The sequence below is a fragment of the Sinohyriopsis cumingii genome, chromosome 11 (genome assembly GCF_028554795.1).
Source record: "Sinohyriopsis cumingii isolate HCF-2022 chromosome 11, ASM2855479v2, whole genome shotgun sequence".
In the NCBI taxonomy this organism is placed as follows: Eukaryota; Metazoa; Mollusca; class Bivalvia; order Unionida; family Unionidae; genus Sinohyriopsis; species Sinohyriopsis cumingii.
Genome location: NC_142971.1, coordinates 17,662,419 through 17,687,331, shown reverse-complemented (window position 1 = coordinate 17,687,331; position 24,913 = coordinate 17,662,419). Strand labels below are relative to the sequence as shown.

The window sequence follows — 24,913 nt, the reverse complement described above, 5'->3', positions numbered from 1 at the left end:
AGCAAAGTAAGTCAAGTAAATTGCCTCGCAATACCAGTTTATGAGTACGCGTCTGAGGTATGCGCGAGAAACGACAACGTTGAAGTGGTTCCAGAATGCATAAATGGCAACAAGTGTGATTCTGTACAGTTGAAGGGCATAACACAGGCATCCACGAGGTTAATATTTATAGTACAACTATACGAGCAGCAGCAGCTGCACCACGACAGTTGCATCGTTGGAACTTTTTGCGGGTTAAATTCACTATGTGTTTGACTCGAAAATACTCTTGCGAACATCTCTGCAAAAACCAATATATCACTGACATGAATTTTGTATGAACATCATAATGATGCTCAACGAAGGTGTCCTTTGCGCTGAGAAAATCCACCACTGAATGTGCCATTAGGGCCCACAACTACAGCTTGTATATCTGTATCACTAGGCTTGGTATATGTTTTAGGTCGCCTAATTAAATATTGCTGAGACTTCGCTTTATCAGATGTATCCTTGATAAACGTCATTGTTGGCCAGTTGTTCTTGTGTAATCATCGCTATACCGAGCTAGTCCAATAATTACTGTGGCCATCTCAACGCTATCCGAAATGGATTCGATTCCCTTTCCACCGATGGAATAACGCGCACTGTAAAACAACGCTTCAATGCCATTGTTGACAAATCCCTGTGATATTGGCGGGATAATCGGCACTGTCATTCTGTACGAGTTTTCAACTTGACTTCCCAGAATGCCTCACATGGAAGGAAAAATCTGGGTGTGTCTTGCACTAGCAATTCGAATTTTAACTGATTGGGGTCTCTGGCAGGGTAAGAGTAGTACTGAAAATATCTCTTGCTTCGATTCACTGGCACAGGCGCTCCTATGTCAAATGCTGGATCAAATATATATTCGAGTAGGAATACTATTCCATTAATGATTTTTATCAATACTGTGCACATTCACTTCCCATTGCCAGATTTGCAATCGTTGAAGCTGATAATCGCTAATGAGTGGCTTTGTTAACGACTTTACTAACTACAGACGTCATTAAATTTGTCGCTGGTAATGTAATTGGAGCCGATTTATATGCTCGTGTTATTAATCGCCTTATTCGATCTCGAAGCGACTGATCATGAGTTACCTGTGAGCCCAGTTGTTATCATCGATCCACAGCGGCACTTTTAATACAATCCACCACTCGCTTTGGTACTTGCTGAGCCATGAGCAAGGGGCGTGATGATAAGGATGTGAATGCTTTTGGTGCACTCGCAAATAATCCACGAACAACATCACCAGTTTAGTAATAGGTCAGGTACACTGGTTTTCTCGCGTTAACTACGAGAATGGATTTTACACGTCAACGCATAACTTTTCATTGTTATTATTAAATGTCCGGTCGATCTTCAATGTACAATGGTCTCGTTAAAGTTTCACTACGTTTATCAATTACGTGACTGTCTTGATCCACAAGGTAAAAACGAATATGAGTCAATCGATTATTATGGCATGGAGTATAAACAAGTACTACGGGCGAAATTGATATAAAATCACCCAGTTACACGGTTGGTGAAGATCAGACCAGTATCTAACGCTAAACAACTACGCCTGTCGTTTCAGACCTGCTTTTATAATTGCCATCGATGGCGTTGCAAGTTACATTGACTTGCGTTGCTGAGGTACTTCTCACAATGACAGGCATAATATGACATCACACAATTAAAAATCATTTTTTATCTGGAATGTGGCGAGGCCGACTTAAATTGGATCTTATGGATGATCGTGTAATGACAGTAACATGCGTTTCAGATTATATGGTGAAGGCGGAACTGAGTGTGGGCTGACGTATAGGTATAAAAATTGTACAGTCTTTGCCAGTCACCAACGAAATTCTTCGTCGAATTTCTTCATTGATCGATTCTATGTCATACGCGCCAGTGTATGTTGTGAATATAGCACATAGTATAGTGCTGAAAACATAGTATACCAGTACGCGTCATTGTCTGCTGAAACAAAAATTAGTTATTTGCGGGAAGAACACCAAACAGTTGGGATCGAAATTTCCGCAGTGGTCACAGGTGCAGAAAAAGTCACACTGAATTCTGAAATCTTTGACGAGATTGCAAGCATGGAGTTACGCTCTAGGCTATATTTACAACTACCTGTTGCGCTGTTGCATGGAGTTCACGCAAAAGAAGAACCATTTCAATCGTTTCAGAATTCATCATCCGTGAGCAAACTTTGCTCGTCATATACATTATGAATATCTTCACAAGTTTATGCATCAGCCCACGATATGTATATCTGTCTATAAGATCACTAGTGAGCAATCGCTGACAAATATATGTGGCTTCATTGATGATATCGGGCGCATTTTTGCCCGAACGAACTTATGCCATAAGTATTTCCAATCGATCAGCATGGTCGTTAGGGTCACACAGTACACCAAGGCCCTATTTATGTTGATCTTCTATTTCCCTTTGTACTTGTTTGTCTAATGTATCAGATTCGGTTGAAGATTGTTTTTGGGTGGTTTTGCAAGTTTTATTTTCTGTCTACACACGTTTTTGTTAAGGTGTAAAATTCTTTTTCTTCCACGTGCAGGAGTTCCTTAAAAACTTTCACCTCTTTAATTGCTTTATGAGTTTGCCCAGCTTTCATTAAAGTATTACACTATAGTATATTAACGGCCATTTAAACACAGAAAATTCTCTCAATTTCCATCTGGACCATACGTTTTCTATGTTTTGAGATGAGGTTATTTCGTCACTAGAGTTTGCCAGTTGGGTTGTACAAACAACCCTGCACTGATGGGGACTTCAAAGATTCACTGGCGACCGTTTTCATTAAACATTTATTTAGGTGTTTCCCGCATTGACTGATACATTGGAGGTGGCTCTTCAGTTTTTCCGACGTCTTCTTTTCCTTTGACTTTGGCAAGCTGGTAATAACCTTTTCAATTGTTCTTGTGGCTTTTTAATATCCTTGGTACGTTTGGCTAACGTTTGGCTAACGTACGAACTGGACCAGGTTCTTCTTCTGTTCCGAGGAACGCTTCCATTTGCTATACGGTTGTTCTTGTACCCTTTTTAATATCCTTGGCAAGTTAGACAATTTCTTTTGTTGGTTTAACCAGCAGCACAAATATTAGTTCAAAGCCCGCTATGTTATCTAGTTCAGTCTGTCGCAACTGTTACATATCTTGGACTTTCCTGCAACCGTGTATCACATCTGCAAGCAATCCAAGGTATTGCAAGCATCAGCATGGCGTTACCTTTCATAAGATCCTATGGTATTATTGCCGGATATTGGATATGATTTTGTTATCGATTGTTAAACTGACGCACCCACATGCAATCCCGCTCAATATTTACCCCCTGACTGCAAGTTTACGTCAGATCAGTGATGTGAAATCTGTACGGGTCTGATGTGATACGGGCAAACATGTCACGATATTCGTTTCACGTGTTGTCGGTGGCTCACCAAGTCCAATGGATATTTACAAGACCATGCGCTTCAATGCCACAAAATGTTATCAGCACGTCACAGTTGTCACGAATCACTTTGGCACACGAGCGTATCTCTGAGACAAATCACGTATGTTTTTTTTTATGTCGGCCTCGTGATAATAATATATTGACTTGAATTTCAAGCATCAAATCGTCGTACACCACAAGATTGTTTTTGTTTGCAGACATATTAATAATGGCATAAGCTTCGTCAGTGAAGAAACATGAGTCGATGTTGGAGTGTTTATCACTTTCTAAACGCTTTATGAACATCTTTCAAAACATCATAACACGATTGATCTTTAGTCGATGCCGCAAACACGCACAAACAATTCCAGATTGACCTTTCGTAAAATAATATTTAACAACAGTTGAGTTATTCTAGATCCAGCAGGGCAAATGGACAGTACACGAAATGAGTTTGAAAACGAGGCTGCGTCACCTTGCTTGGACGGTTATGGGTGGCTTGTGCCTAAAAATCAATGACGGAAAAGTCATCTGCGAATTTTCTCTTGAGAGATGTAACTGAATAATTGTCTGTCTTTATAATACAATCATGTCTTTGTATTATGTGCAATGTCGAGCCACAACACGTGCAGAAAAACTAACTCAAGTTCATACACATACTGGACGAGCAATGACTACAAGAACTTTGTTTTCGAGTTGGAGCAAGCACGTTCACGTTTGAGGGGGTCCGATTTTAAAACCATTGGCGGTATTGATTTCGCGGCTAAATTAACAAAGTAATAAAGGAACTAAATTTAGTAAATATCTAGGTGAAAAGCATATTCCTTGATATAATAATTACGGGCCTGGTAAATTGTTTGATCTACAACTTGATTCTAATAATGAACCAATGCCCGGCGAAGCATCTATCAATCGAGTTGATGCTGAGATTTACATTCATGAACTTGCGTATACAGCATATCAGTTCACGTCAATGCGCCTACGTGGATTTTATTCATGACTTAAATGCAATTAGTCCAACATTGGGTGAATGAATCGAAAAATGGGTCGTTAATAATGTATTAATGCCAAGATTACTTTTGGTTGCACCCATTAAATTTAAAATTTAGACTAATATAAACAAACAAAACAATGGACACAAAAAACAAACATTATCCAAATATACTACAGTGCGCATGGGTACTGGAGAGATGAAACCGCCGTGGAACTGTAGGTGTCAAATGCGTTGACCAAACTTGCTTGTGCCATGTCCGCGTACACATAGATCATCGGTGGTGATATGCTTCAGCAGCGAGTCGGTGTTGATGTACAGCATCATGACCCGAATCTGATAAAGTGGTTTGATCTTGTCATAATAAAATTTGTACATCCAGCACGGACGATCCCACAAAGATTGGATTTGTCAGTTTGAGTTTCGATCTTTCTCTGTGACTGGCACAAAGTCCATCAACAAATTTTTGTATGGACTGAATGTCCGAATCATTGCTGAGCCTTCGAAGTTTGTCTTGCTCTCGATCACTGCCAAGACATACTCAGATTCGTTTGTGTAGATTCTCCAAGGTTTTCGCAGACACGACGTAGCTAATGAATTTGAAATGTCCTTTTCAAAATCATTGGTGGCATTTGTGCGTAGGTCTGTATTCATCTGAATGTATAAGACCATCCAAGCTTGCTGACAAACTTCTAGCACTCGATGAATCTTGGTTACACGCATACCCACTCTCAAGTACAATTGTATTTTTTGAATGTGTAATACATAATTGTATTTGGTCCTAAGACTTTTTACCAGTTTTGTGCATATATTTGCGGCCGAACTTATCAACGATCGAGCACTGATACGAGAAAAACAACGAACTGGGCACCGTCAGCGCTTCCTGAGCCACTGGATAATCGTTGTGTGCCTCTTGTTAATGCTCTGGATGTTATAGACGAACTTCAAAGTAATGTGACAGTGATTATAAACTTTGGAATCGGGACTTTCCTCTTTATTGGTGACAATCTCTGCCTTTTGTAAAAGGACGATCACAAATCCAGCAGTGAGTGAATGCAGAGAATTCACGAATGTTTTAACTAGTCATCACGATCAGCAGTCGATTCCATTTCGCAATGAGTTCGTTTGATCTTAGAGATACCTCAGCTGTGTCTGTAGTGTAAACGTTCTGGGCACTGGCGCGTTGGGCACGATAAAGAACTAGGCCTTCTGATTTGCAATCACATCATACCACTTCATAATAAAATCCGTATGGTGGCTAGTCAGCAACTTGCACTGTTCGATCGTAGATGATATACAGGACTTTCATCTTTCGTTGTATTGCAGTAAATTTGATAATTGTTTCACCAGGCTCTGGCGCAATTGTGTCTGTGGATTTTTAATGATACCACTTCATCAAATGTCGTGATTGGTGCGCAGTTCTTGGTTGTTAAATACATGCATACAAAGTTGAGTTTACCTGAGTTTTGTACCAACTTACAATTTTTAAAATTTCCTCTCGTTTTCTTTTATTTAATTGTTAAAATCTGTAGGTAACCGTTCCAAATGAGACTGTTCAGTGTTATAGTTTCCCTGAAATTTGCTTTATTTGATTCATGTTATTTTCCTATGCCTTTAAATATCAGTGTGTATCTTTTGTCCGAATGGTAGAACATGTTGTGTAAATTTAGGTAAATGATTTGCTCTTTCTCTTATTCTTTGCAAGGCTTGTATAACAACGACGCTCTGAATATCTGCTTGAACAATTCATTTGCATCTAAATTAACTATTTATGTTCACATCAACCTGTTTATGTTTAAGTACCACTATATTCAATACCAGTTTGGTTATTGTCAATTGGTTCACGCTGTGTCTTGAAAGCTTTCAAACTGTTATCCTTCAAAGCTTCAAAGTATTACTTATTTGTATATAAACAATATGATAAAATAAAATAAACTAAATTGAAAGAATGATTGCCTAAGCAATATAGCTATACATTACAAAAGCAATATAGGTATACATTACAAACGCAATATAGCTGCACATTACAAAAGCAATATAGCTATACATTACAAAAGCAATATAACTATACATTACAAAAGCATTATAGCTACACATTACAAAAGCAATATAATTATACATTACAAAAGCAATATAGCTACACATTACAAAAGCAATATAGCTATACATTACAAAGCAATCTTTTAATCATTTTTTACACATGAAAAGCAATGTAAGTCATATGGATGACCAGTGGCAACAAAACAAACATGACACATATTTTTTACAGGAAAATGCATAGTTCATTTTTGGTAATTGTTTGAACCTTTTCGATACATTCTCGTACGACATTTGAAGGCAGTCTGCATGCTTAATGCTGCATCAAAGACTATGTGACACACATTAACGCTTATGCTGTTCACAATCTTCTAAGCCATCTTGGAGTCTTTTGTACTGTATACAGTTTTCAGCTAATTTGTTATGTAGCGAAAACCAGCGTCATAGTTTCAATGCTCTCTCAAGGTTTGTCAACCGTAACGTCGTTCATTGTCCAGGCGGCTGGACATTACCTATATTGTTGTAGCCTTATTGTGCTCGTCATATGTACAATTTTGCTGTTTAACTCCAATGTCTTTGGGGTCTTTTTTCCTGTTTGGAATTAAATTAATACAAATTATCATGCCCTGCATGGTTTGACTCCATTATTTGATAATGGACTGTTCTTCCACCTCTTAAAATATGGTTTGTTGTTGAAATGCAAAATGAAATATTATACTCTTCTAGATAATATATATATGACTCTTATACCCTGCACAGAAAAGAGAAAATATTTGCTTTATAGATTCGCTTGTGTATGCAGTAAGTATAGTGTTTACCTTGCTTCAGGTAAAAAGATTGGTCGAATTAAATAACATCAGATTTGGATTCGATATGAAAGTTCACAAACATTGTACACAAACCTACCTTTTCAATTGAATGACTTAAGTTTGCAAGTCACCTTTTGAATGAAACACAGTTTGAGTAAATCATAAGTTTCAGCTTACTTTTAGGAACTGTTTCAGATATTAAAAATTCCAGCAATACTTTCTTGATAATGGGTTTGAATAATTGCCATTAAAGGATATAAATGACATGGTAGAATGCAAAACTCGTGTAATTCGTTGCAACAAAGGCATTTTAAGCAATGTTTGTAGTCGATCTCATTCAATTCCTTTCATAATTAATCAATTTTTACGACCACAATAATACTGATTCTCATTCCTGAATGTTCCAATGTTTTTGTTTCGGTTGATTTTGACTGCGTCAGTACTAGTACTTATCGCGAGAGTAGTTTTATCCGCTCTAGTCTTGAATGCATTTGTTTCTGTTCAAAATGTTGGCTCCAAATTATTCAAATCTTTTCGCATTCGTTTCATTCCTTTGTCATTTCATCAATATTATTTATTATCGGATATTAGGTACATCAACTGCTTTGTATCGTAATGTGTAAAAGTAGTGCATAGCAGTGTTGAAGGTTCTGATTGAGGTGAACAATTCATGGGCATGTAAAATATATTTTCTTCTTTATATGAATCTGTATTATTGGTCGGATATTTCTTCAGCTTTTTTAGTACCACTCCATTCAATAGCTGATAATTTATTGTCAACTTGTTTCGTCCACGTTTCCATATATTTCAAGTTGGTAATTTTCAGGATTTAGCCTATTTGTGCATGAACTCATTGTTGTACAACATTGTCATTAGCCTCTTCAAACTTTTTCGAATAGTTCTGCGTTATTATTTAAGATCACAATCAGTGTTATTTGTTTCACTTGCGCAGGATTGTTTTCATCTGGTTACTCTGATATCTAATATGTTAATTAGTGACCTTTACAATAGATTGTAATGGTAATTTACATTGTATGAAACAATAACAGCAGGAGAAATAGTTTTCACTGGAAAAGATTATATCTGAGGCCAATAATTTCCATTAAAATAATGTTAATAATATTGATATGACTATGAAAAATTCATAATTTTTTAATTTTTAGGACCTGCAGATAGTATCTCATTCAGCAAATGCTTGCATAGCTCGATGTCTATTAAATGCTAAGAATTAGGCGCCTTAGTTGGTTAAGTATTGTGTGTAATTTTCAGTAGCATTGATTTTAATTTCGAGTCGCGTTTCAGACAACGCATTCAGCATCAATACTTTCTTTACTATAACTGTTTGAAGGATTTCCATCTTTGACTTCTCTGATTACATATCGAGGATGTAATAACCATCAGAATTTGAAACAATCCTTGTCTTGTTGTTGATGTAGCAAAAGATATTGTTTCTTTTATTTGATCTATAGTGTTATTATACCTAACAAGAATATTATCTTATTCCAAAGAATGGTTTCCTATTTACATTATCATGTAGATGCAAAAAATAGATTTCTTTCTCAGCTAGACTTCTGGCTGTCTATCAAACATTATATTGCGAGGTATCAGTCCGATTTCCACATATAAATAGTCACTTATGAACAGAACTGAAGTACTGAGCTTAAAAATCTATCCAATATCAATTGTTGACAGTTTGCCAATTATTAACCTCAAATATTCTCCGAGTCGTGATATATGCAACTATTGCAGTGATCTTATTGCTGCATGGCAACTTGTGTCGATAAGTTTGTTTTGCTCAACATCTCGATATTCATTTAGCAAAGCAAACTTAACAAAGTATACTTGATTTTACTATTGTGATTCAAATTTTTTTCAGGTCAATTGCAATGGGCTATTATGTAATTATTGTGAAATAACTAAGTTTAAACGTTAATGATTATCGTTGCAATTTCTTTAATGTTATTGTTTTATCGTGCAACTTTCCAGATCTTAAACAGTTATTTGAAAAGCAGGCTTTATGTAATTGTTAGATCAGATTTAAAAGCTGCGTGAGAAACATGGTTGATAATTGTTTTGTTCTGCTCGACATTTATAATGCTAAAACGACACAATAAAGGCAGAAGACATCTTGTTACTTATAAGTTAGTTAAAGGATGCTCCAACTTCTAGTTTGGCCCTGATACGCTAAACGTATCCTGGTATTGGGTTATATATACACACATTGTTCAGTACAATCTCCTTCAGAAAGTTTGTAAACACTGCATATGAAGATGATGCATTCCCCGTATTAAGAGAAAGATAACCTTAATGCCAGAGTGAACCCACTGTGGTGCAAATTGAAGCATACAAGTACTAACAAAATATCCAGATTTCAACAATACAAACAAATAATGCTTTTGATAAACAACTATTAGAGGAAGAAAATATTATTGACTTGCATTAAGAAACAATTCAAAGTGGGGATTTCGACCTGTAAAGAAATATTATTAACAAGAGATAAGGACAGAGAATTAAGAGGTTGCATAAATGCTACAGACGTTGTCAAACCAGAAATGGAGTTCATAAAACTTTATGTTAAAAGTTTAGAAAAACAGATTTAAGTGACATAAGCACAAAAAGATACTAGCAAAAACGCACCATTGGATGAACAGTTGGAAGGGATAAAGTCCAAATTCTCAAGCTGGACATGTAACACAGCTGGAAATAATTCTAGATTAAACATATAATTCAGAAGCAAGGGAGAAATTACCATAAGGTGGTGGGCTTTATTGCCTATCTCGAAAAGTTCTAACAATAGCTGGCATTGGTATTGTGAGAGCAATAAAATATCAATACTTGCTCTAATTATAGCACATTTGATGCGAAGACATTTTTTCTGTTGCCACTGTCCTACCCTTGCTTAGCTTACTCCATGTAAATCAAACAGTTGGGATCGGAATTTCCGCAGCGGTCACAGGTGCAGAAAATGTCACACTGAATTCTGAAATCTTTGAAGAGATTGCACTCATGTAAATCATTATAGCCAATCAGGTTTTTTTTGGCTGAGACAGAAAGCAATATATGTAAGCAACTAACAGAAGAGTAGTAAAGATAACTTGAATTTTGTTCTTTGATAGCCCTTTTGAACCGTACAAAACATCCAGGGAAAATACTTCGAGCTTTAGCAAACTTTTGTCTTAATGTATTAAGAACAAGCCAACTGGAAGACCGCTTTAAAGATGCACTTTTGTGGGCAATACTTTGCAACATGTCTTCAGTCCTTTCAAACGCATTCATTATTTTACATTTGTGTTAAATCTGCCATATATATGGTTGATTTAATATTTTCTATATATATATTGAGTCACCCGGTGCTGGTTTAACTTTGTTTTCCTGATACTTCATCTCTGTTTTCTCGAATCGTTGTAAATTGAGATGTACTGTAATTTTAGTTAAATAGATTTCGCGTATTTGTCAGTATTAGATACTTATCTTCATTCCTAAAGCTGCAATATATTAATTATCTTGCAATGAGAAAAGGAACCATACAATAGTAAGCAATATGACATTGTTGATGTATTATTCTACTAGTTTTAAACACAAACCATATTTGTTCCTGATTACATACAAATATATCAAAATGCAATATTAAGCTTCATTTCAAAGGGAAAACACCGCAGAAGAGGTTCAACATTACCAGGATTGTACAGAAGTGTTCTTTTGGGAAAATAGAGATATTCCAGTGTTTACTATTAAAAACTGTTGATACAAGTGATGTTTTGAGGTCAATTCATCTACTTATGTTAATATATTTAGTCCAACTACTAGACTACTAGAGGTATAATTAAATCCTTGTTCAGCTCTCAAAGAGTTAAATATCTCGTTTTAAACAATAATTTAAGATATCCAAATTAGTTCAGCTATGCTGAGAATTAATTTCCATCCCTAATTATCTCCATGCTTTTGCTTGGGCATTTTTCAATACTCTCTAACCGTCCATTGATGTTCTTCAGTCTGTCCGTGACTCTGTTTCCACCTAAAACGCTAGATGGTAACTCAACAAAGTAGATACAAATGTTGCTCAATCATGTGGTGACAATCTCCTGGAGTGATCTACCTCTGAGGCTCTCTCATGCCATCTCGAGGGGTGGGGGTGGCCAAAGATTGGAATTACAGTGACGATTATAAAATATTTTGTGACTAAACTTGTTACATGTAGCAATAGCCATGACAGATTTTAAGTTACTATCTCTTTCTCACGATCGATGGAGGGGTGTGGAAGGGGGCATACAAAGCGTAAACACACGCTATGACAACCAATGAAAGCTGCTACGACTAGGTTTTCTCACCACCACTATTCACGAACATATACTTTTTAAGTCCTTAAATACAGACTAAATATTACCTTCAGGAAAGTGGAACAACTTTACTTGATTTTCCAGAAAATGTCCCTCCTCGGCAGTGTTTACCTCTACCAAATATCCACCCAATTTATGGCACATGTACTGAAAAAAAGACGGAAGATATAATAATGAAAATTAAGACAAAAATACCTTTCTTATGATCTAAAGATTTAAATTTTACACTTACACATTAGGAAGAATTCTTGTAAATATGTTTGCTACTTTTATCAGTGGCTGAAGCTTTTAAAAACTTATTTTGGAGACTGAACAGAGATTATTAGTAGCGTTGTTATTAGCATTATCATCACTATTATTATGATTATTATTATCATTAGTGTTAGTAGTAGTAGTAGTAGTAGTAGTAGTAGTAATAGTAGTAGCAGTAGTAGTAGTAGTATTGAAATCGTTGAAGCATGTGTTAACACTTACATCGGCATCAGCCCAGCTTTCTTTATCATGACTGACATGATAACAGGAGTTTCCATATAAAATCCATCCTTGACTACATTGGCCGTGTACTAGTAAATATAAACGTGTATAGAAGTGTATAATAAAATAAAACGACACTGACAAAGTCGATGACCTAAGCTTAGATAAGCAACGGGTTGCAGGAGAGACATGGAAAATGCAAACCAACAGCACAAATATATAATGCTACGAAAGAAGGGAAAGTTTCCCTATGTTTCTTCCAAATCAGGGTCTTACTCAGGGGACAATAAAAGACATGCACAATGACGCACACAGGGTTACGAGTGGAACAGAATCATTTATATAAAGATTAAAAGTCGTAAAACCTGAAAAGTCAAAATTAAGTAAGTTGTTGACAAATCTGATTCCCGGACTCTTAGCGTTGGTCACGCTGGTGTCAAAGTGGACATTGTCATCAGCGCTCATAAGATATGCCACTTAGTCGTGACAAGGATGGACTTAAAGCTACTACTCCGTAGATTCACGGCAGTACCCATGTGAGCCTGAACCGCAAAGATAGAAGTATCATCAGCGATGAAAGTGTCAGAGTCATTAAAAAGATTATCTAAATGCTATAGAAACACATTCATAGAGGATCGGGGTGGACTCTAGAACGATGTGGCCGGGTCGAGGTCAATGTTTCACAGTAAACAATTGTTTCGTGGATCAAGTTACATACCAACACCAAAATGGGTCCCGCTAAGGTCAGTGATCAACGTGGAAAATGTTGATGATAGTTGTGTTATCTTTAGCTTTTCAACCACTACGGAATCATGTGACTTGTTCTCGATTACGCCTGCAGCACTTGTCATCTGCCATGCCATAATAATTGTCTGACACTTATTAGTTTTTTCCTTGGTGGATCAAGATGGGTATGTTGTGGATCTGCGACAAGAAATACTGACGAGCCAACTGTACATTAGAGAATTGCATTCGTGCGTAGACGTGTGAAACACATTCGCCTAGTTAACGCGCGAAAATCCGCGTACATGACCTATAATGGAACTGGGCTTGGTGACATTGTTCGTGGATTATTTGCGAGGCACCTTAGACCCTAACAGCTCTCATCTCGAGCACCGCACCCATCGCTAAACAGGTGGCCAGGTTGTGGTTAGTGTTAAAAGTGCCGCTGTGGATCGACTAAAAGAACTGGGTTCGAAGGTGGCTCGGTTTCTTCGAGATCGATTAAGGTGATGATAAACACGAGCGCCAAGGACGGCTACAGTTAATTGATATCGACCTAATCGATGTCACCTAGTGTAATTAGAGTCATCAACGAGTCCGCTCAACGACGATTGTTAGATTTCGCCGTTGCAAGTCTGGCCATGGTGAGTGAAAACTCAGTACTTTATAATTGTGCAATGGCCTAGTTCAAAGAAGTATTTGATACATCATTTGACGTGGGAACGCTTTGTTAGTGGATCAAAGCAAGAGATGTTTAGTATAACTCATATCCAGCCAGAGAACCCAATCAACTAATAATAGAACTGCAAGTGCAGGACACCTCCAGATTCTTCCTCACATGTGTGGCATTTTTGGAAGTGGAGGAAAACAGATACATGCCGACAACGCTGATTTCCACGCCTATACCGAAGTGGGATTTGTTAGCAACGGTTTCATGGCGTTATTAGAAAGTGCACGTTACTCCATAGATTGAAAGGAAATAAAATCTACTCTGGATAATGTGGCCGTGGCCACGACGATTCTCGGACTCGCCCGATAATGAGATTATTAAACTATAACCGCTGGTCCAACCATGATTTTTGTCAAGGATGCGAATGACCACGCAGATCAGAGAGCAAATACAATCAGACGGCCTCGAAATGCTGCTGCAGATTTGCATGCAGCTGTAGAAATTTTAGAAGTTCCTAACCTAAATTTCAATTTTGGATTTGCACAGCGTCGAGCACAACGTAGTGGAAACTTATTACGATGTTCGTGTGCTACTCCCTTCAGTTACAGCTTCGGGTTTTGCAGAGATATTCGCAAAGTGATATTTGGAGACAAACACACGGTCATCTTGTTTCGTAAGAACAACTCCAAGGACACCATTTCGTATGCTGCTGGTGCTGCTGCCGGAAACGTTGCATTTGATCTACTAACTTTGTGGATGAACGTGTTATCCCCTTCAATGGACACAGAGTCCTGCTTCTGTTCGTGTATGGTGTATGAAACCACATCAACGCTGTCGTTTATCGCATATAGCAGAGACACACACGCTCCTACTGGTATTGCAGGGCAATCTACCTGGCAAATAAGTACCCAGCATGCCCTTATTGCACCAAAACATGTGTTCTTGGCGTTTCAACTTGCACCGTTCCGGTGGACTAGTGACATAGAGCGTTCACCTAGGATGCGGGTTGTCGTGGGTTCGATCCGAGGCCGAGTCATACCAAAGACATGGTACTAACAGCTACCTCGCTTGGCGCTCAACATTAAGAGGTTATTGTTAGGATTGGTCGGCCTGGTGTCAGGATAATGTGACTGGGTCAGACATCATGCTATATGTATGCGGTATGATGTCACAGTGCTAGACATCACTATAAACTGCCACACTTCAAACATCGTAGCGATATGACTGAAACAAATCTTAAAAGCTACGTTTAAAATTCGAATGACAGTTTCATCTTGCAACGCGATATAATGATGAAGAACAAAAAATAATTTTATTTGACTACTTAGAAGTGACTGAGGTCTCTTTGCGCTTAAACGGTCATCAAGAAAATCGGCTTGACTACACATATGCCAATCATACTACCCGTGCATATCACAACCTGTGATGTCGTACATGGACCGGAATCAAGTCATCGAAACGGACCTACAGATTTCTCAACAAGACTTTAGTAAGATGTGCCCAGTTTATTACTTTTTGCTGGAACATCTTGAGTTCTTCATTCAGTCAGTCGTCAATATGTATTTTCATGCGGTAACTCTGATTGCGCTAATTACGAATTCGGTGTTGAAATACTTTCCGACGATGAGCTATAGTGTGCTGGTTTCCGAATGAGTGTGATTGATGCACCTGCAAAAAAAACTCATAGCATTCGTAATTAAACCTATTACGTATTTGAATAATAATGTCATATCATGAAGTGAAGGTCAACCTTAGTGAAAATCAACTTGCGAAAATCAAGCATGCAATCAAAAGCAATTGTGGTGTCCAACTAAAGCTGTCGGCACCAACATTAACTGTAAATGTCTCCGTTTGACTGACACAAACATAACTCGCTCATCTTGATGCTGACAAACACAAAAACACTTCAGTAACATTAAAATTATCCAAGTCAGAGGTGACACAAATGCAAAAGTCTGGTGGAGTACTTCCATTCCTTGCAGCCTTGAGCGGTTGAAAAATCTGCAGTGTTTGGGGCTGTCGAAACTGCCTCATGGATGGCTTTGTAAAAGTCAGTCGGTAGACGCATAATAAAGGAAGAGACCTCTGATTACCAGATAGGTACGAGTTGTCGAATACCCTCAGGCAAAGATCTTCGACTGCCCGGTTGAAGAAGGTCACGACGTTGTTCAGACTTGATTTACCCGTGATGTCAAATTTGATCAAATATTTTCGTGATGTTTTATGCGAAATGAACTTGAATCGATGATGCCACGCACACGTGAAACTGACATCATCAGTCTGTAATTATCAACAGTCCCTGTTACTCACTTTGTCGTATACGTGGTAATACCTCAACATATTTTGTATTTTGACTCGTATGGACTTGAACCACCAGTCGAAGATGTTAATTATTACTCCCGGGGAAATTCTGGTTTAAACGTAGACATTACATATATCATTGTCACGTTGAAAGGCGCTGTCACAAATAATCTGGCTGAGGTCACTGAAAATCGTTGAATCAGAGACAGTGGGGTGTCGATTGCGCTTATCAAAAACTATGTTGATCATACTAATGCAGAAACAAAACGCGTGGATCAACAAATCGCTGACATACCCCCAACACCGCGGGTAATAAATTATGTTTGAGCGCAATCTGGGGAATGTAAACCACAGAATTTGAGGAAATATATGTATCCTAAGCCACTACAAATGGTCGACTAATCATTGCTCGTGGTGTACATGGTTTTAATAGATCTAGAGATCACTTTAAAGGTTCGAGAGTCAGGAACATATTTATTTATCCTAACTGAAACTATCAGCACTTGGAATCAAATGGAAATATTTATAAATAATCAGCGTTATCATAATCGTAATTTTGTAGCACTAATATCGACAGTTGCCAGGTCAAGCAGTATTGACTGGAACCTTACACAACGGCAATACCAGCATAGTTGATCACCGGAGATTAAATTCAGTATGAAGCTCTCAACGTTTGTCCTGATGGGTACGTAACCGTTTTTAACGTTTGTGTTTATCATTTGACATACGTAATGAAGTCTGACCGTGGTACTTTAGTTGCGGAATTTACCACGGCGGGGTACTGTACGAACTGGCATCGAGAACAAGTTTGCTGCACTTTTTGAGGAATATCATCGTCACAGTGGTGTTACCAAACCCTTGTATGAACTGTAACATAATTTTGTTAAGGGTCAAGTAAAATTTCCTATTTTGAATCACCCTAATGTGCCACTACCAACTCGTGGTCAGCTTGGAATCATCGTATGTGCACGTGGAAAACCCCTAGCGTTGATTGTAACAGTTTCCGGGATTGTTTCTACAATGGCGAAGTAACATTCACCGATGTATACACCAGTCACGTTTAGCATCGAACAGTTTATACCAACATTGACTCACTTGAGAAAAGAAAGGTCTCGACTGTTATTCAACAAGGATGCACTTGTTCGAGTGACAGTTATTGGACAAAGACAAGACGATCGTTCGATGTCAAACTTATTGGCGTAGTCGGTGTGTTTTTGTATGAGATGGGTACCAGGACACCAGAACGCACCATCACCAGAGATGTAAATATTCCCGATGCAGAGGCTTTTTATAACTACATGACCATTGTGCCAGTCAGAAAGGACAATTGGCTATAAGTATTTGATGATTAGTTTGGACAAGTTCCGCCGAGTCGTGCAATTAAAATAACCGATTGCATGATTGATAAAAGAGATATAATAGACCCTAAGTCTTACCGATAATAATAATCTAAGCGGCACAACAGCTGTGAAATGAAATAACCAAGAAATCCGCGTTTATTGTAAAATACAAACACGTGTGATTAGTCGCATATACTACTTGAGGTCTTGCTGCGGCAGCCACTATAGATTCTAGGGTGACTGAAATCACGACAACATCCACCAGTATAGGTTCTCCAATGGGCATTATTGTAAGAGCTATGTCGAAGGAAACAGGTGTCTCATGTTACGCGAGCAAGTTAATTTTGATTCGACTGCATTCCCGAGTGCGTGTCTATTCCTAATTGCTTGCGGACACGTATTGCATTCAATACGATCAGTAAATTGAACTCAGTGACAATCGAGGATAAAATGATAAGTGCGGCCGAGTTTGATGCTAAGCTGTCGGAAATGAAAAATCACAGACAACACCAACCTGCGGTTGCAGATTTACAGACAATAAAATTCTTCACGCAGCATGTATATATTTATCGCTACCATAAATATATTTTTGACTGCCTGTCTCAGAGGCAGCAATATTATCTCTCTCTCTCTCTCTCTCTCTCTCTCTCTCTCTCTCTCTCTCTGTGTTTGTGTGCGGTATTATTGTTTTCCACAAATGCTGCAGACTTGAGTAGTACGGACATGGTTGAGAGGCATCATTCGATACCCTACAAGGACACGGACAACCGAACGAAACTCCCATGGCTGGTACACTCGCATCACGTGGATGTTGATACCTCTAGCAAACCTTCATCATAAAAGTCACATAAGATATATTAGTCGCGTGGTGGATTGCCAGTTATGGGGGTTAGAGCCGAGAACGTGCTTCAGGGGACCCATAAGGCAGCGGATGAGGCAAAACACCCAAACGTAAATCTGCCTCCACTATGCCCTCAGTTACTATTTGTGTGCTTTCTGTGGCAACATCATCAAGATTTTTTTATCATCGCCAGAACACTTTCAAAGGCACGAATTCAAATATTTTAAAACATTAAGATGCTAAATGTTGATAAAAAGTGGCATCTTTGCGTTTTTGATACATCAGATATATTTTAAGAAAATGCGGTTAACAATTAAAGCAGTTTGTAACCGGGTAGAGAGGAGTAAGAAAGGGAACTAAGCCAATTGTATGCGAGGAGAGTGAGACATATGCTGAACCAAGGACACTGAAATATGTCTGACTGATGAGTTAAGTTAGGAAATTTGTATTGCCTCAGGCCTCAAGCGCTAAAACACACCCTAATCGTAACAGTTCAAAAGAGGGTTTCCACAATTCAGTTACGGTCACCTATCGATCCGTAAACACACTTGATGTATGCATTTTACATGTAATTTATAATATTAATCTATGAATTTTACATGTAATTTATAATATTGATCTATGCATTTTACATGTAATTTATAATATTGATCATTGAATATTACATGTAATTTATAATATTGATTATGGCTTATCACATTAGCAAAGATATACACACTTGTGTAAATGCTTCATATCAATCTGAAATATACTTCAAACACATGCATAATCAATGCACCAAAATACATTTTTATTTCCACTAGACCTTGACGTTATTAATTGTACCCTAAAAGGTCAGATAGCCAGGGTTTGTTTTGGAACATAGGAAATTAGTTAAATATTGTTTAAATCAAGGCTTGTTACTATTATCGAGATTATTCATTTTGATTAAGTTGCGAATCTGTAATTTTGGTTAGTTTGTATGTTCGTTCTGTTTACTAAGCTGAAATCAAGACGATCCTCTCTCTATCTCTCTCTCTCTCTCTCTCTCTCTCACACAGAGAGAGAGAGAGAGAGAGAGAGAGAGAGGTGGTAAACTGTCAAAGAATGATAGAAACCACTACATTCTCTAAAAACAAAACAATAACAAAATCAACAAACAACAAAAAAACAAAAACTGTGTATACATAGTTCAAACATAAATTACAAAAAGCATAGATATAACTCGTCTTATCATATTGATATTTGAGCGAAACAATACGTTGGAGAAATCAAATAAATACAAAAGACATGAATTTATGATTTTGCTTCTTTTATGGATTATCAAGTTGGTTCCATCCACCACCCCACCAACACTGCCCAAAAAAAACAGTCTTAAAACCAGTCTTTAAAAATGTATGCCTATAAATAATCGCAAAATTTAACTAAAGCCTTTCAATTTTTTTCCAAAATATTTATAAACCTAGTCAGATTTTCATACTTTTAAAATCTCTGATCTGACTGGATGACAAAGAAACTGGACAGACGTCCAGTGGCATAAAACATTTCTTCCACTGTCCATACTTTCATTTATATTATACATGTTCTTGCTGAAGTTTCTCACAACCGCAAACGGTGTTCGCAAAACAAGAAAGAAAACTAATCTTTAAAGAAAACACCGCCTAAGAATACTAAAACAAGATGCCGTCAACAGAAAGATCTTGAAACGGGCATTTTCACGAAAACAAGATATAAAAGTACTATCTGTTTGGAGTCAATATTTTACCAATTAAAAAATTATTTCATTATTCATTCCATTATCTATTAAAAAATAAAGACCATTATAATGGTAATTGTATTGATAAAAATAGTTGTAACAATATTGATACTGATATTCATAGCCGTAACAGTAGCAACAATAACCGTGATAAACATACTGATAATAATGGGTTTTGAAATAGATTGCGCGGTAAAACAAAATGGCAATTTTTGCCACGAATTATTTAGTTGTTACGACTATATGGTCTTAAATTAGCTGTTTATTTTAGGTTGTCGACCGTTTGTACAAAAAACACAAAGAGTGTGCATGCTATTTAACGTCAACTACAAATTTGCTAAAACAGAATTCAGAAATGAGCAGAAAAAAACGGGTTAAAATTTTAAAATTATAAAACTGTTGTACGCACTACTGCCGATTACATCGTACTCATGACGATCCAGAGATCTATACCTTATTTTCTTCTTCCTGTTGTGAATTAGATTAAATGTGTATAGCTTATTTAGGACTGATAACAAACGTCTTTCATATATTAGATACTTCAGGGTCAAATGACAAAATATATCGGAATTAACGATAGATTGGGGATCTAAAATCCAATAAAAAGCTGACGATTGTCTCTTAGGTTATTCTTCGACAATATCCTGATTTGCATTATATTTCAAACGCGGATAACACAATAGAAAAAACAAACAAAAAATTGATTGAAAAAGCGATGCAACACTGTCATAAAAGTTTTTTTTAAAAGGCAACAATAACTCTTGATGGGTTGCGGGTGAAGATTGTGTACATTAAATCTAGTACAAATATGAAATAACATTTACACTTGTGCATTTACTATGGTCAATTTGGAGAAAAAAATAATTAGATGCTTTTGGTCGAACATTTTATATATTACAAATCTGTTTCTCCTTTAGAAATAATGCAACCGAATTCCCAAAATTTGCCATTAAAATTAAAGAGTAATAGTCGATAACAAGACAGTTTGCAAATTGAAGACTACAAAAATCCTTCGAGAAAGTAGCAAACACGTGCTTAATTTGATCAGAGGTCAAATCGAAGGCTTTCAAAACCAATATTTTCCAGTTGCACAATATTGCTGCTAGACACCTTATGATACTTACGGTTTTAAGACATAATATCCTCGATGACGACAAAATTAAATGTCATTTCTGTTAATTTGGCGATTTAACGGCTGATAAATATATGGGTTAACCAACTGGTTTGTGCTCGTAGTCATAGACAACACAAATACAATGTATCCGTTTGTTTCTGTTGAGGGCTATTCTCTATACATACAAATGATTTAAAAGAGAAGGTACTAACTATGTTATAACTGTAACAAGTGTCTTCAAAAACACCGACATCTATGTTACATTATACACATCACTGCAAATAACGTGTGATTAGGATGTCAAATAGCTCAATACAGAAATTGCAGATTGTATGTTTAGCTTTTAAAGACGAGGATAAACTCTTGGCATGCACCCTTTCGCGAACATGAACAGATGAATGCTGCCACCACAAATAAAATATTGTTAACAGTGATCTGACGTATTGCACCATTTCCATTTCTATTGCTTCTTTGTTTATTCTCAGTACCGTCTCCAAAAGCATCTTCTTAAACCTCGATGTCGTCATTTCTTATTCTTCGAAGTCCTCTATATCCACTAATTCTTCCATTGCAGAATATTCTCTTCTCTGAATGTCGGAAATTGGATCTTTCAATTCCGATATCCAATTCTGTATCTCTTTAATGCGTTGGATGACATCAGTTTTCTCTAACAGTGTATTAAATGATTTTTAAACAGGTATCTTCGTATCAATTCTTTTAATATCCTCGTCTATAATTGCTTTAGTTTCGAGGCTAGAAACTTTCTTTGTTACTACTCACGTTATTAATGCCGTTGTTATCATCTATCTCTAATTTATTTCTTTTTTTATGTTTTACATGCCTTTTAAGGACATTCGACTCCTTTCCATCACAGTATCAAACTGTACACTTGAAGTACATGTATTTGCTTACATTCTGACGATATCTACTACACATGTGATACAAATGTAATAGAAGCTACTAAGTAAATATGATGCAAAGTGCCACTATTCGGCTATTGTTGTCACCTACTGTTGCCTCCTGTCGAACATCAAGCGGGATGTCCTTGTTGAAAAAACTCTTTACTGATTATTTTCTGAGGGAGCGCTCGAATAAAGGTCAGAGTGATTGGCATGTATGTGGTCGTGTTTTACAGTACCTCAGCACAATAGTGGCTATATGGTAAAATCCGATATGATTGTTTTCTCGCGGATTTTTGCCTATATTGTGCTACGATGTTCCGGAGAGAGAGAGAGAGAGAGAGAGAGATGGTTGTGGGGGTTGAGTAGAATTACCATAAGGCCATTTTTTTTAATACCAATCCTTATGTATCTCTGTTAGTTGATTAATCTGCAATCTGACGAACCAACACTATAAAGAGGGAGCGGCCTTAGAATATTTCAATTTTTAGAACCTTTGAGAAAAACACATTAAATAGATACAGTATATGTGTGCCTCCTAACCGATAAACGTACCGTATACTCTCACGCACTATTACAACTTTGCATCATTGGTGTTGTAAACTCTGTAGATAAGTCACATGGAAAGTGTACACATACCAGTTTACAACGACCCAGGTTCTTGTAAGTTACTTGATATAAATGCAGTTTCAGGATTTCATAAAGCCCAAATTAGTTTCCTCTCTCATTCCGCAGATTTCCGTGTATTTTATTCTTTATTCACTGCGAAAAGAGAAAAGATAGAGAACGGGAATAAGGAAAAGGAGAAAGGATTTCAATGAAACTGTGTGCCATGTTTAATTCATTTTGCTAACGGGATAATTAATACTTTTCTCGTTATTTTCTAACGTTGCTAATGTTTGTTTATGCGCTGTAATGCACTATGGGCCGATCACAATTTGATATACCTATAGTATTGATATATCAAATTGCCTTATAATAACACTTTAAAAGCAGTGTTATATAACATACACAATCTTCATCCCCAGTGCAATAAGAATTATAGCTGACCTTTTTCAAAAATAATCTTTTATCACAGGGTTGCACAGCTTTCTATTATTCTTATTTAGTCAAAACTTTTTGTTTTGGTCTATAGTGCTATCCTCTTAGAATATACTTAAATCATAATATTGTCACAGAATAACCAAATAATCAATCCTCTCCATTTTATTGTATTTTACAAAAGACTTGTTTGATTCGAGTTTTATATGTCCGTTAACCTTCCTTGTCGTCTCAACCACTGGAGAATTAATTTGTAGCGGATGGGTGTCATTTGTTTATAATGCATGACCTAAATGTCATTTTATTGCTAATTTGTTAAGTAAGTTGTTATTTCATTAATGCTTTGAGAAGACTTATATTTTATCAAATGTTTGTTTTCTTCATGTTTTGTCGCTGAATGTTTCTTAGAGACATAGTGCGGTCGAATAATGAGCGGATCGATAAGGTGGTATAAAAATATAGCCATATTGTTACCACGTTGTTATTTATAACAGTGTTCGGTCCTAGTTTAAAGTTATTGGGGATGTTTTGCAATTTTCCTATTTTAAAGTTTTTGCCAGACTGAATTTACATTACTGGAAATTTCAGACATTGATATCAGTTCAAAGAGCATTAAAATGGTTAATAGCTGATGATACGCACTTTCTTTCAAACTAACAGACATTTATATATTCAATGGTTTTACCCTCATTATTTAGTAATACTTTATGGATGAAAATGGCTGGCAAACATAAACCGTCTTCATACTCACGTTTTACAAGTTGGACATCATAGTGATTACTTACCCATCTTCAGATAAAGAAGACAAACAGCTGCAATGAGAAAATGTATCTTCATCGTTTGGTGTGGAATTGTTAAATGGTTCAGATAACTAGAGCCAGAGATAAAGGTGAAGGATGGTCATACACGATTGATGACACTGCCCATCCTTTGTCCCTCAACCATATTGCTGTACAATAAGATGATACAGCACATAGAGCAGGTAACAAGATAACAGCCACCTATCAAAGACTGATAAAAATTTAGAACTTCAGAATACATACGATATACACAAGTACAGGGCATGCTTAGTAATCCCTCTCTGTCTTTGGCATGTATGCATACATACAGGCATTAACACAGACATGTCTTTGATATATATATATATATATATATATATATATATATATATATATATATATATATATATATATATATATATATATACAGGCATTAACACAGACATGTCATTGACATGTATGCATACATACAGGCATTAACACAGGCATACTACTCAGGGATAAATCGTCCTCTAGGTCAATATTAAAAGGACCGAGTTTGTGGTGTCTTCTGTTTGGAGACCGTGCCCACCGTTTAGTGAAGTGTTCACTATCCCAACAGTTATGTGTATGGTTCGATATTATATGTGTAATAAGTAGTATAATATCTTTTAATGAAACGAAATCTGTACAAGGTCTTGTCGTCAAAGCCCGACAATTGTGTTGCATGACGACACACGGAGATGTAACGTTCACTGGTTCATAATATAATATGATTATTACCGCAGATTGTCACCTCTGGTTCTCTATTTCCATATTGGGCTTATTTCATGTTATTCCACGTGTGTGTGTGTGTGTGTGTGTGTGTGTGTGTGTGTGTGTGTATATATATATATATATATATATATATATATATATATGAAACACAAACATGGTATTTAAAGTGTTGGTATAAAGAAATTTGATACACAATACATCCGGTACATAAAATTGTGATCCGCACATGGCGAAATAATGCGCATATATAAACATTCTAACGACCGTCTGTAGTTGATTCTAAATCAATGAATAATTTCCACACATTAATCATTAGTGACGTATGAAAATAGATATAAAAGGTGTTAATAATCGTAGTTTTCTAAATGAATTTAATATAGTACACATTTTCAGCGCAATCCTTTCTGATTTCAGTTCACACACACACACACACACACACAAACGGGGCCCTGAGTGGCCGAGTGGTCTAAAGCGCTCTCCGTTACAGATCATTGCCATCTCACCTCTGTCTGCGTGGGTTCGAGTCTCGGATTCAGCCAATGTGAGTATGTGAGAAAGCTTGCCAGTAGCTTCTCGTGGGTCGGTGGTTCTTTCCGGGGCTTTCCCGGGTTCTTCA

General features: G+C 36.8%; 1 protein-coding gene across 1 annotated transcript in view; it reads right to left on the bottom strand.

Annotated features, from left to right (window-relative positions):
• LOC149787682 (low affinity immunoglobulin epsilon Fc receptor-like) overlaps positions 1-23,682 on the bottom strand; it is a 35,739-nt gene extending 12,057 nt beyond the window's left edge. Inside the window, exons 1-3 of the mRNA XM_089975631.1 lie at positions 23,548-23,682; positions 12,099-12,187; positions 11,672-11,771 (exon numbers count right to left, since the gene is read on the bottom strand). Coding sequence (XP_089831757.1) covers positions 11,672-11,771; positions 12,099-12,187; positions 23,548-23,599 — 241 coding nt within the window. The 5' untranslated portion in view covers positions 23,600-23,682. The remainder of the gene's footprint in view (positions 1-11,671; positions 11,772-12,098; positions 12,188-23,547) is intronic.
• Between the last annotated feature and the right edge of the window lie 1,231 nt (positions 23,683-24,913).